This window comes from Equus asinus, chromosome 13, assembly GCF_041296235.1.
Source record: "Equus asinus isolate D_3611 breed Donkey chromosome 13, EquAss-T2T_v2, whole genome shotgun sequence".
In the NCBI taxonomy this organism is placed as follows: Eukaryota; Metazoa; Chordata; class Mammalia; order Perissodactyla; family Equidae; genus Equus; species Equus asinus.
Window position 1 is genome coordinate 27,501,803 of NC_091802.1, and position 13,991 is coordinate 27,515,793.

The 13,991-nt window shown below is 49.8% G+C and overlaps 1 protein-coding gene across 3 annotated transcripts in view; it reads left to right on the forward strand.

Annotated features, from left to right (window-relative positions):
* The window catches only part of TBX4 (T-box transcription factor 4), a 32,249-nt gene extending 18,464 nt beyond the window's left edge, over positions 1–13,785 (forward strand). For 2 of the 3 annotated variants that reach the window (XM_070482851.1, XM_044745818.2), the window contains exons 6-9: positions 8,196–8,348; positions 9,430–9,518; positions 9,641–9,876; positions 12,195–13,785. In XM_070482851.1, coding sequence (XP_070338952.1) covers positions 8,196–8,348; positions 9,430–9,518; positions 9,641–9,876; positions 12,195–12,814 — 1,098 coding nt within the window. In that variant the 3' untranslated portion in view covers positions 12,815–13,785. The remainder of the gene's footprint in view (positions 1–8,195; positions 8,349–9,429; positions 9,519–9,640; positions 9,877–12,194) is intronic. The other variant, XM_044745819.2, reaches the window with a different exon arrangement.
* Positions 13,786–13,991: the final 206 nt, after the last annotated feature.

A 13,991-nucleotide genomic window follows, 5' to 3' on the forward strand; every position in this document is an offset into this window, starting at 1 on the left:
GAACTTCCTCCAGCCAAATGGACTTTGCACTTTCCCCTGGGGTCTCACAGTATCTCAAGGACTTTAGCAGCTGCCTCCCGTTTGCAACCTTCCCAAAGGAGAAGGATCCAGGGTCCAGATGAGGGCTTGGGCCTGGCAGCCTGTCCTACATGGCAGGTGGGGTCCCGGAACAGGGACCTTCAGACCACAAGGCCACATTTTCCAAAAAGACAGGACTGGGTTCTAACTAGAAAACTCTTTGTGGGTTTTTGCTGTGAGTCCAGCAAAGCCCTCTGTTCTTGAGAGGTAGGTTCAGGGTATGACCACTGGGGTCTGGGAGCAACGCCAAGGCCAGAGGACAGGCAGGCAGCAGGGGCAGAAAGGATCAGGGGGCTAGGGCAGGACTGAGCTGCCTCCTTATAGTTCCAATTCAACTCCACTTCTGTGGTTCTGCTGGCTACAGAAGCTGCCTGCCCATCTTCCCCTTCTACTTGTCCTGCTCCCAGCAGAGTACTGCGCCAGGCGACTTCAGGAAGTTGAGGAGGGTGTCATGGGGGTAGGGCCTGCGTCTCGTGGCAGGACATGGAGATGGCTGGCACATGGGTCTTACTTTTTTCTTGATCTGGGGTCAGGGAGGGGCTGGCGTCAGTAGGCCATGTGTATGTGTGTATGTGTGTGTGTGAAGGGGATGGCTGTCTTCACCACCATTTCTTTTCTTTTTTTTTAGAGATTGGCACCTGAGCTAACAACTGTTGCCAATCATATTCCATTTTCTTTTCTTCTCACCAAAGCCTCCCAGTACATAGTTGTATATTCTAGTTGTGAGTGCCTCTGGTTGTGCTACGTGGGATGCCGCCTCAGCATGGCCTGATGAGTGGTGCCATGTCCGTGCCTGAGATCCGAACTGGTGAAACCCTGGGCCGCTGAAGTGGAGCACGTGAACTTAACCACTCAGCCATGGGGCCGGCCCCTCACCACCTATTGTGTCTCAGATTGCTGAGAAGGAAGGTCAGGCTATGACTTCTGACATAGTGATTCTAACTGTTCCAGAGGCTGAGTTTGCCCCTGGCTAGGGGTGTGGTCTGCAGCTCCTTGGCCACAAAGTGGCACATGCATAGTCCCCTCAATGTGCTACTTCCTCCTCTGACCACATGCCTCTTCATCTCATTAGTTACTCCTGAGCCTTGGGATTCAAGCTCAAATGCCCATTCTTCAGGGAGACAGTTCAGGGTCCCATTGTATGCTCTCAGAGTACCATGCACCTTTCTGTCCTAGTATTTACCACAGTTAGAATTGTATACTTATTTGTCAAATTTGTTCTTGAATAGGAAATGCATTCACATAGTTTAAAAATAAACCCATGAATAAATAAAAATGTCTGCAATGAGACGTCTCCCTCCACTGGTTCCCCAGTCACCCAGTTTCTTCCAACCCAGGCCACAGGTAACCACTGTTACTAATTTCTTTTTGCATATACATGCAAGCAGAGTGCAGAATCTCAAATCCCTTCTTTCATATGCAAGAAATGGCATCCTATAGACACTTTTTGCACTTTGCTCTGTAAACATAGTGTATCGTGGAGATCATTCCATTCACATAGAGCTTCCTTATTCCTTTTTTACAGCTGTGTAGAGTTTCGTTGCCTGATTGCTCCATAAATTACGTAGCCAGTCCTTATTGAAGGAGTTAGATGTTTTCCTACAGTTTGCTCTTTCAGTCAAGCTTGTATGTATGTCATTATACACCTGTTCCAAGTCTATCTGTGCAATAAGTTGCCTGTTTGAAGGGTATTTGGATTTGTAATTTGTAACTGTGCCCTCCATTGGGGTTGCACTGATGTATATTCCCACCATTGCTGTAATCTCCCCAACATGATCAGAAAGCAAAGTTTTGGATTTTTGCCAGTTTGGTGGGTGAAATCTAGATCTCAGTTTAATTTGTATTTCCTTTATTTATTTTTTATTTTGGGAAAGATTCGCCCTTTGCTAACATCTGTTGCCAATCTCCCTCCTTTTTTCTTCCCCCACAAAGCCCCAGTACACAGCTGTGAATAGTTGTAAGTCCTTCTGGTTCTTCTATGTGAGCTGCCACCACAGCATGGCCACTGACAGACGAGTGGTGTGGTTCCATGCCCAGGAACTGAACCCGGGCCACTGAAGCAGAGCGTGCTGAACTTTAACCACCAGGACATCAGGGCTGGCTCTGTATTTCCTTTATTATGAGTGAGATTAAGAATCTTTTTAACATGTATTTCCTCTTCTGTGAACTGCTGTCCTGATCTTTTGCTCAGTTTTCTCTTGGATTTTTGATCACTTACCAACTCTAGGAGCTTTATAAACTGGAAAGATTTAGCTCCTATCTGTGATATGAATTACACATGTTTTCCCAGTTTGTCATTTGTCTGTTGATTTTGTCTATAGCAGTCTTCCTACATAGAAGTTTTTGATTGAATGTATTTGTCTTTTCCTTATGGATTCTGCATTTTGAGTAATTGAAAGCCCTTTTCCACTCCTTACTTATAAGGGAATTTTCTTGTGTTTTCTTCTAGTATTTTATGGGTTTGTTTTTACATTTAAACCATTGATCCTTTTGGAATTTATTCTGGCATTTGATATGAAGTGTGAATCCAACTCTTTTTTTTTTCTTGAGAGCCATCCAGTTGTCCTGACACCAATAATTGACTAGTCCCCTTTACTCCCTGTTTTAGGATGCCTTGTTTCTGTACACTAAATCCCCACATGAATTTATGTCTGTCCACGGGCCAGGACCATAACTGTTGAGACTTCATAATAGGTGTCAGTGTCTGGCAGGGCTGTTCTCCCCCACTGCTCTTCTTTTTCAAAGTTTTCTTGGCTAGTCTTGTGTATTTTTTCATGTAAACTTTAGAATCAGCTTGTAACGTTGAAAAAGAAACTTATTTGTATTTTTATTAGAATCCCTTTAAATTATGAATTTTCTTAAGGAGGATTGATAGGAATGTTTTTCTCTTTTTTGAAGTCTGCTTTTTGTCCTTCAAAAGCATATTCAAGTTTTCTTTGTACGCTCTTGCACATTTCTTGTTCAGTATTTCATCTCAATTGTTACTATCATAAATGTACTCTTTCCGCCACTACGTTTTTTTCACCACTGTTTTTGCTTGATTTTGGATTACTGTGTGACTTCCCCACTTGATAGGAAACTGTGAGGTTTTTAATCACCGCTGTGTTTTAGTCCCTGGCCTTGTGTCTGGCAGAACCGTGGGTGCTGTAAGCAGTAAGGGAAGGAGTGAACCCGCGGAAGGGGTGGTATTTAGACAGAGAAGGCACTTCCTCGGCCAGGGGCTGATGTTTCCCCAAAGCTTATGCTGTTGACTTGCCAGCGGGAACCCAGAACTATTGATCTCCCTCTTTTCCTCCTTTTCTCCCACATTTGCTGAGTCCTGACATTGTGCCAAGCCCTTGCTGGGTGCTTTGGGAGATACAGATGCCACACACAACTCCAGATCAGGCGCGGCCCTCCCCAGCTAGGTACAGGTATGAGCTCAGGCTCGGAAATTAGTACCAAGTCTGGTTCTGCCTCTCAACAGCTGTCTGAGGTTGGGCAAATGTCTTCACCTCCCTGAGGTTCAGTCCCTCGTCTGTTAAAATGAGGCTAATAATAATGCCTACTTTACAGGGATGTTGTTAAGATTAATTATATGATGTGTGTAGAATACTCAACACATAAGGTATGCTCAGTAAACATTCGCTATTCTTGTTGTGACTATGAGAGAAGGCAGGAAGATTTCTGGGCCCCTGGGTTGCTGCTCTGAGAGTGAGGCCTAAGACCTATCTGGCCAAGGCCTCTTGAGTCAGCTAATGGGCTGCCTGACTCAGTTCTAGTTTGGATTTTCCTTAGAACAATCACCTGTGTCTCTGGGTCTCAGTTTCTTCCTTCTTTTTTTAAGCTGCAGATCCTGTCTCTGTCCTAATCTCTTTGCAGGGCTGGAGAGGGTAAGAAGGGTGATGGAGACGGTAGTCTTAGAAAGTGATATTATGATGCAGGGGGAAATCTGGTTTTAATATACGACAAAATAGATATTAGGCACATTTTTTGTATGGCTAACGTCCAGATACGCTGTGTTCTATGATAGAAAATAGGGCCTGGTGAATCCTTGTCCCTTGCAGTGTTTGGTTGACACCTTATCGTTAATTACTGAGCTTGTTGAGAGCAGCGTGTGCTCTCTCAAAGGCCATCTGGAATCTTCTCAGGGTTTTGTCTCCAAGCAGCTGTGTGTCCTTGGGCAAGTCATGTTCCCACTGCAAGCCTCCTGTTCCTCATCTGTAAAATTAGAAGGTTGGACTAGAATGATCTCTAAGGTCTGCCTCTCCATGCCCTAATGTTCTGTGATTCTAATGTAGATAAATCTGGGCTTTATTGGCAAAGCACACTACGGTGTCTCTTGAGGAGATGGATGTTTGGCCCTATTGCAATTGTTAAAGGAGAACAGGCATCTGAATTGTAGCCAGAACATAATGAATCCCATTCTGTAAAACAATGATGATGACGGGACCGGTCACGTAGTGGGGTTTGGTGACGTGGCTGGCCCTTACAGCCCAACATCCTCTGCAACAAATATAAATGTGAGACTCTGGCAAAGTAGTTTAATGCAGTGCCTGAGGAACTTCTGAGTAAAGCCAGGTGTGTGAGTCACTGAGCTGATTTCCCATTCTCCCGGGCTGGTGGGACTGAGGCTCCGGTTTGTATTTGCATTGGTTCAGTGGGTGGGATTTTCTTCCAGACACCTGTCCAGGTTTCAGACTGTCAGAGCCGGGAGGGGTGTTTGGGACTACTTAGTCAAGGCCTCACTTTACAGATGGGTACCCCAATGACTGAAGGGGAAGAGCTTGCTCAAGACTTGCAGCTGGTGGGCAGAGAGCCATAGAAGCTTCTGGGCCCTTCTTGACTTCTCTGTGGCTGGGATTGCACTCCCTTAGTGACTCCTACCTGCCCCTACAGTTCTGGCAGTTTCTCTCTTCCCAGGTTTCCCTGCCAGCCTGTCTGGTTCCCTCCCTTCGAAAGTGTGTTTGGCAATCTCTCCACTCCAGTCATTAAAAACCTTGTCTGATGGGCTAAGGAGTTTGGCCTTTATCTCAAAGGGCAAGAGGACCATCAAAGGCGGCATTATGAATATAAGACATTTATTGAGCCCTAAACACTGGCAGGGGTGGTGGGGAGACATGGGAAGCAAGAGAAGGAAATACAAAGAGCCCTGCCTTCAAACAATGTGCAGTCTTCCTGGGTGAACCAGAAAGTTCTAAGCAGGGGAGAGACCTGATCTGATGTGTAGCAGGTGAGAATGGAGAGAAAGTAGATAGTGACAGGGAGGAGGCTGTCCCCAAACCCAGGAGAGATGCTAGGGCCTAAACAGGGCTGCACAGCAGAAATGGAGAGGCTTTCGTTTTACAGATGGAGTCACAGGACTTGCTCACTGACTGGACTTAGAGCTGGGTGACAGTGAGAAGCAGAGCTGACGATGCCTAGGGCTCTGGCTGGACTGTTACAGCCCGTGACTGCCCCAGTGGCAGAAGAGCAGTGTGGGTGCTGCTGTTTGTCCTAAGGTGTCCTTAAAGGGCAACAGAGCCTCGCTGTGCAGGTGTCTGCGAGTTTGCTTTGGGTTCTGTGAGCCCATTGTCTGTGTTCTCCCGTTGTGCCCCTACCCCAGGAGAGCTGGAGTGGCCAGGGGCTAGTCCTTCATGCTGGGGAGCTGGAGCTGTGAGTGCTCACAGAAAGACTGTCTGCTCAAAAATCACTATTTTTGACCTGAAAAATGCCTTAGAGGTTATTTTGTCTCTAGTGAGTAAAGAAAGACAAGAGAGGAGGGGACAGAGGGTTTGTGGTCATGGCCCAGGTCTTCCCACTCCTGTAACCCTGCCTGGTACTTAATAGTTTCTGTTTTGGGGTAAAGGAGTTTGGAGGTATAAAAGGAATAAAAGATATGGCCCTTTCTCTTGAGGAGTTTACAGTTTAATTGAAAGGACAAGAAGAAATGCGGAGTCACTAGGAAGCAGCAGAACAGCCCAGTAAACAATGCACGGGGAGGGAGTTTCAGAATTGGGAGTTCAGAGTAGGCCCTAGTAATCCAGGAAGGCTTTCTGGAAGAGTTGGGCCTTGAGATGATAGGCCTAGAAGATAAGAGAGAATGGGAAAGGACGATCAAGACAGCAGAGGGAACTGCATGTGCAAAGATGCAGACAGGAATCTGGGGGTTCCTGGAGGCATCTGGGCTACCTCCCAAGTACTCAGTTGCTGGGTCTTCTGGGAACTTAGGTCCTTTGTTGGCTCCTGCAGCTTGGGGAACAGTGCAGGGTTACAGAGTCACCTAAAGGGCCTGGGAGGTGTTTCCCAAGACCCAGCTCCTCTCCCCTGGAGACCCTTCCCGGGCTCTTGGAAAGGGACCTTCACTGACACCTCCCTGGGCAGGACTTGTGTCCTTCAGTCCCACTCTGAGGTTTTTGTCTGGCCAGCCCTCAGTTGGGCAGTGAGTCCCCAGCAGCAGGACCTGGTTTAGGGTTTGGGGAGCTCTGTACTTGCCCCACGAGGGTCCAGAGGTTTATCACTGAGGGCTGAGCGGGGAGTGGCCAGTGCAGAAAGCAGAAAAGCTGGTTCCTGCTGGACAGAGTCGCCCAGCTAAACTGAGGAGCTCAGGGAAGGCCAGAACCCACAGCCCGGCTCCTGATGCACCCATTCCTCAGCTGAGCCTGCTCTCGGGGCCAGCCCTGTCCCCAGAGTGTGATGAGAGCAGAGGCTTCCCAGACCAAGGTTTCTGCCCAGGCTCGCCATGGAAGAGCCTGGCCTTTCGGTGAGCACTCTGGTCACGCAGGGGTTAAATCTTTTGCTAAGCTTTAGCACCAGACCTGGTCCCTGGGAACCTGAAAGGGTGGGAGCCAGCAGGGCCAGCCCAAGGATGGGGCACTCCCAGGTGGAGAGAACTGAGCTCAGAGGGGAACGGCCCTGAGGGCCGGCTTTGCCCAGCTAGGACAGGAGCCAAAGGGTTAACAAAAGCAGCAGTGCTGATAAAATGCCCCAAATTCCTGGTCCTGCCTCCAATGGGGAGGGCGTCTGGCAAATGTCAACGATAAAAAATACACTTTAATGGCACCCGATGCAGCCGCTACCGTGGGGCGCAACCGCATGAAGCAGGTTTGGAGCAGCCACTACTGTGTGTCACTCCCAGGACCCCAGGGCTGCACCTCCTTGGCTCATCATCTAAGCTTTGTTTGTTGGGATGACCTATCTCCCCAGATCCAGGAAGCCTCAAGGACCCATGGGTGCCTGGGGCTTCTGGCCTTCTCCGGCATTATTTTAGGAACTTTACTTGTTTCCTTCCCTGGTACCTTGAACTCTAGCTGGTGATAGAGTTTCCCTCCAGGCTGTGAGCTGCCTTGGGCAGGATGCCTCTGGGTGCCCTGCTGAGCACCCGCTCCCAGGCCTCTGTGAATGCAGAGGGACAATGAACGAATGAGTGCCTAGATGAAAAGGGTCCGACAGAGTGCTTCATCTTTCTCAGCTCTCCCCCCAGCCTACCCCCCATATTCTGCAAACCCCTGGGCTGGGAAGCTCCTTTTGTCGCTGACAAATGTGAGAGGAGGGGGCTGAGCACCCACAGCAGGCGTTTCTAGGAATGGCAGTCACACAAAAGTGGTGGGGAGGGAGGGAGCAGGGGGAGAAGAGGCGGGAGAAGAGAGGGAGAAGCAAGAGGAAGTCAGCCTGGAGGGGGGCCTGAGGGAGGTAAGTTTGTATTAGGCTCTCATTTTCCAGATATGAAAACTGAGGCTCAGAGAAGTCAGTGACTTGGTTGAGGTCATGCAGTGAGTCAGTGGCACCCTGGGCTTTTGCCTACAACTCGGAATTCCACAATTGCACTGTGCTGAGTTCGCAGGGGCTTTTAAATTATTAAGGACTTATCCTGAGTTCTTTATTACCACAGGGAAGCCATCTGTAGCATCAAGGAGGTCCTGGGATCAGGCATTAGTGCTGGAGAGGAGAGGCTAAGTGGGGACCATCTGGGCTGAGTTTGGGGTCCAGGGGCCTGGTTCTTCAGGTGAGAGCTTTAGGACCTTTCTGGGCTCAGTTCTGGTAGTCAGGCCCTGGAGCCTGGGCTTTTAGGAGAGCGAAAGCCATTCCAGGGTCAGTTGAATGAGGTCAAGAATGAGAGGGTGTGGACCTGGAGCTAGAATGAGATCCTTCTCTTCCAGATCATCCTCAACTCCATGCACAAGTACCAGCCGCGGCTACACATCGTAAAGGCTGATGAGAACAACGCTTTTGGCTCCAAAAACACTGCCTTCTGCACCCACGTGTTCCCGGAGACCTCTTTCATCTCTGTGACCTCCTACCAGAATCACAAGGTATAGCCGCAAACCCCATACCCCGCACCACGATTACCACTCGGGCATTTCCGTGCCATTACAGAGAGGCAGGAGGTGAAGCCCCAGATGCAGCAAGGCTGAGGCAGGCCCACTGCTGGGACCTGAGGAACCTGTGACGGACGGACGTCCCTCAGAGCAGTGAGAAATCAGATAATGAGCAGGAAAGGATACCAGATCCTAACTCTCAGGCACAAAGCACTTAAGGTCTCTATTTTGGGGAACGGACAAAGTTGGTAACTAAAAACTGGGAGCGTGGAGCTTGCCCTGTGTCTTGAGTGTTAGGTCCTTTCATTCTACAATTTTCTTCTCCCTGGTGGGATTCAAAGGTCAGATTCTGGCAGAGAGAGGGGGAGGGAGTGGGGAGAGCAGCTCTGGGGTTCTGTCAGCTGCATGGGAGCAGGGAGACTTCCCAGGCTGCAGTTGGAGAGGCCTGGGATGTCCTGGCTGGCCTCCCACTCTGCTACTGGCTCTCCCCAGCCTCACCATCCCAAACTGCCTCCCACTCCCTGCCCAGGCCACTCTCCCCTGCCTCTCTGCCTTTGCCCGCACTACCTTTCTCAGGGTGCTTTCCACACTGTGTGCACTGGGACAGGTGAGGTGAGTGGGGTCATTGGGGAAAGGCCATAGGCTATGACAGATTTTAGGCAGAAGAGTGACTGAGTCAGGTTTGCATTTAGAAAGGTCACTTAGAACCTGATGTGACAGTTGCACTGGACAGAGGCGACACGGGTGGAAAGCTGTTACAGGCACCCAGGAGAGAATGATGATGGACTGAAGCCAGGTGGCACAGTGGGATGGGAGAGCAGGAGACTGCTCAAGTCTCCAGCAGGTACAATGGAAGGTCTGCAGCAAGTAGGATGGATAAGAGCCAGTGACAAGCCAGATGTGAATGGCAAGGCCAAGGAGGACCCAGCAAGACTCCTGGCTGGCCAAGGGCTGGGGTGTGCAACTTCCCCAGACTGAGCCATGAGTTCTGAATGTGCCTGGGGTGGGGCAGGAGGGCCAGAGGCCAGCCCAGTCCTCTAGCCCAGCAACTCTACTGTGTGTCCTCTCCTGACAGATCACACAGCTGAAAATTGAGAACAACCCTTTTGCCAAGGGATTCCGGGGCAGTGACGACAGTGACCTGCGTGTGGCCCGGCTGCAGAGGTGGGGCTGCCCTGGCCTAGGGGTGGGATGGGCAGATGGGGTTCAGGCATGTGGTTTTGGTAACCCTCAAAGTGTGCTCACTCTCTTCCTGTCTCCCTCTGACTGTCCTCCTCACCCTCCAGCAAAGAATATCCCGTGATCTCCAAAAGCATCATGAGGCAGAGACTCGTCTCCACCCAGCTCTCAGCCAAGCCCGACGTTAGCCCCCTGCATGGCACCCACCAGGCACTCCAGCACTACCAGTATGAGAATGGGGCTCATATGCAGTTTGCTGCAGCTGAGCCACAGGACCTTCCCCTCAACACCTTCCCAGCCCAGAGGGACTCAAGCCTCTTCTATCACTGCCTGAAAAGACGAGGTAGCTCTCTCCTGGTCTAGAGGCCCTCGAGGGTCAGAGGAAGGGTGAAGCTGTCCCCACAAACACTCCCCACTACACATGTGAGCATGCATGGGCACACACACACACACTACTGCTTACTTGTATGGTCCAGCAGAGAGAGCCTGAAGGGTCAGGGCCTATGCCAGGCCCAGTGCAGGGATGTTGGTTCTTGCTTTTAATGCAGCCTTCAGAATCCTCAGAGCTTATGGCTTTGGTGTCCCCAGACACCATACCTCTCCCCAGTTCCAAGTGTTGCTTTGCAGCCACTGCTTTGAGGGCCTCCATGGGGTAGACAGACAACACAAAATCAGCAGGCTCTGCCTCTCAGCAAGGAGGAGGCTGAAGCATCACAGTCCAGAGACTTTTGGATTGGGGCTGTCATTTATCAAAGCAACCTCAATTCTAAAACAGGGATGACCTAGAGTCATGAGTACAGGCTCTCCACGTCATTGTAACAGGATCTGCAAAGGCTTCTTGAGAGTGGAAATTAACTTTTGTGGATGTAGATTGGGAGTCCACATCCCCAGTGTAGGCATCAGAACCATCTGTGCTGGCTTCTTGGTAAAGCAGAGGAGCCCTGAGCTGGGAACTCGACCATCTGTGCTCTGGTGCCGGGTCTCCATTTCTCCATCTATAAAATAGGGATAATCAGTGTTATCACACCAGAAGACCACAGAGGGCCACTAAAATTCTCTTGAGATTGAGTGTGGGGACTTTTGCCTGCAATCCAGAATGTTCTCTCAGCCAAGTTCCTAGGGACCAGCCAGGCAGAGCTCTGAGTTACCTTGCACCAATCCCATTAGAACTAATGACTTAGAGCAGGGGGTTGGCAAACTGTGGCCCTTGGACCAGATCTGGCCTGTTGCCTGTTTTTGTTCGGCCTATGAGCCATAGAGAATGGTTTTTACATTTTTAAATAGTTGAAAAAAATCAAAAGAAGACTATTTCATGATATGTGAACATGATATGAAATTCAAATTTTAGTATCCATCAATAAAATTTTATTGGAACATAGCCATATGCATTTATTTACCTATTGTCTATGGCTGCCTTCATGTGACAACAGTAGAGTTGAGTAGTTGTGACAGATACCATATGGCTCACAAAACCTAAAATATTTACTATCTGGCCCTTTGCAGAAAAGGTTTGCTCACTCCTGACCTAGAGTGACTGGGCCACTTTCCAAGTCTGAGGGCTTAGTGCTCTTGAGAGAAAGGAGGAATTTGGAGAGACGATGGAGGAAAGGGATGAGTGAGGGATGCACAAGAGAGCTGGGTGAGAGAGAGGGGGCAAGTTCCTCCTCATCAGGGAAGATGCCTCCAGAGGAGTCAAGGGGAGAGGCAAGTGCAAACCTTCAGACTTGGCCCACTCCTCCCCCAGGCCACCCTGCCCTGTGTACACACACGGCTCTCAGAATGAATCCCTAGAGAAAACAGAAGGAGGGAGGCCAGGATAAGCCACTGGACAATTGTTCTTAAATTTGTTGAGTGGGTTGCTCCCCAAGGCCTCAGGCCTGGGGCATCCCTGGATCCCAAGGGAGGACATGCCCCTCCAGAGAGTCAAGCCCTCATGGTTAAGGATGCTGAAAGACACACATACATGGTTTGGGGCAGCTGATGTAATCTTTCCCCAAACAGAGCATGAGCTTAGCCTTAGAAGTACAAGTCACCTTATACTTATTATCAACTGCATTTCTTAATTTTGTGAACACTGTTATGTTGGAATCTGTAATAACAATCTGATGGGACTTTAAATACACGTAGGGTTTACTTCCTGTTTCTAAAAGCAACAGGAACGTGCCTGTGAGTAGCTTTGGCTTGCTAAGGCCTTCCTGGGAGTTGTGGATTGAGGCAGAAACATTGTGGCTTTAATTTTCTGGCTAATTCAGACAGATGTGGCCTCTGGGCCTGGTTTGGCCTGGCAATTGCCTCCACTTTCCTTGGCCAGGGTGGGTCTAGCCTAAGAATGCCAGTGCACATTAAGGCCTCTTACCATCCCCAAGAGTCAGGGTGGCAAAGGATCAAAGCTGTATGCCGCCTGGCTAAACACATCACTCAGTATCCAGGGATGCAGTGTCCCCCGTGGCCTTTGAGCAAGGTCCATAATCTGACCACTTCTTGGCTGCTGTCACCTTATAAAAGCTGTAGCTGATTAAAATGGTTCTGGGAGTGCCATGGCAACATGGAGCAAGGGCGGGCCTTGAATGACAAGGGTGGGCTGTCCTGGCATCCACCGGGGGTGTTCTGGTCCCTAGCCTGGTGGAAATGGCTCTTCCTTAAGGTTTCTTTGTCTTCCAGCAGACAGTGGCCGCCACCTGGACTTACCCTGCAAGCGATCCTATCTGGAAGCTCCCTCTGCAGTGGGGGAGGATCATTATTTCCGTTCTCCCCCTCCCTACGACCAACAGATGCTGAGCCCCTCCTACTGCAGTGAGGTGACCCCAAGAGAAGCCTGTATGTACTCAGGTTCAGGGCCCGAGATTGCTGGGGTGTCTGGGGTGGACGACTTGCCCCCACCCCCACTGAGCTGTAACATGTGGACGTCAGTCTCACCATACACAAGCTACAGCGTTCAGACAATGGAGACTGTGCCTTACCAGTCCTTTCCCACGCACTTCACCGCCACCACTATGATGCCTCGGCTGCCTGCTATCTCCGCTCAGAGCTCCCAGCCACCAGGAAACACCCACTTCAGTGTCTACAATCAGCTCTCCCAGTCTCAGGTCCGAGAGCGGGGGCCCACCGCCTCGTTCCCCAGGGAGCGCGGCCTCCCTGCAGTGTGTGAGAGGAAGCCGCCCTCTCCACACTTGAATGCTGCCAATGAGTTTCTCTACTCTCAAAGCTTCTCCTTATCCCGGGAGGCTTCCTTACAGTATCATTCAGGAATGGGGACTGTAGAGAACTGGACTGACGGATGACTGCCATGTCTCAACAGCCCCAGGATCATGTTAATCCAGTATTAACCTCTGTGGGTGGCCTGCACTACCGAGAAACACAGGAAAGTATTTCAAAGGGTGGCGTGTGTGTGTGTGTGTGTGTGTATTTGGAGAGCATCTATCTTCTGACATACAGTTGATGCCATGACAAGGGAAAAAACGCAGTTATCTAAGAAGTGATTTTGGCTGCAGGACCCAGATCCATTGTTATCTGACATCTCTTGACATGCCCACGAGTGGGATGGAGTGGAGAGTTCATGTGAGTTATTTAGAGGTTTTTATACTATTATCGTGATTTACTCAGGGGCCAGGTGATGAGGTCTGTCCCACAGGGAAAGTTGGGGAAGATTCTCCTCGCTGGGGTGGGTGGGCTCTCTGCACATCTTAGAGTTCCTGGCCTTCTATTTGCAGGGGAGCTGAGAATCTTGTTTTGGGAGCAGGAAGCCTACTCTTTTGGCTTCTGGAGATTCTGTGAGACTACTTGCAAGGTGGGCTCAGCTAACCCATGAAGGACGCTCTGAGAGTAGAACTCACTGTTCAGTGAGTGGCCTAGAAATTGAGAGTAGAGCTGACTGCTCAGTTAGTGACCTGGCAATTGATCCCTGGAGCTCTGAAGTCTGACTTTTAGAGAGGGTCATGTGTCAGGCGCCACCTGATGGGTATTTAAAATTTTTTTCCATAAGAGGAGGGAAAATGCAACCAATTGCATCTCTGTCATCATTCAGGTTTCCTTATAGAGTCCAAAGCTCTTTCCCTCAGTTCCTGACGTAGAATCTCTCACTCTCTCTGGTGTGCAAGACTCGGACTCTCAGGCACCATCTGCATCCTACGACTGGCAATTATGAAACACACTTTACCTGGCAACATCCCCAGGAGGCCGCATTGGAGCTGCTGCCAGGCATCCACAGCCTGTTCTGCTCCCAGAAAACCCTCGCCTCTGCAGCAAGAAAGCCCAACAGAAATAAAAACGAGAATTGAGAAAACATTCATTTCTTCCAGTAAATTCAGCCAATGAGCTCAGAGGAGCGAGGATAATTCTTCTCCAGTGAGGTGATCTGGTAGTCCTCAGCTCTTTAGCGTTGAACAGCACCAGACCAGCCACGTGACTGGTGTGAACTCTGTAATCGAATTTGGGAAATCACTAAACTCTTTGCATGCT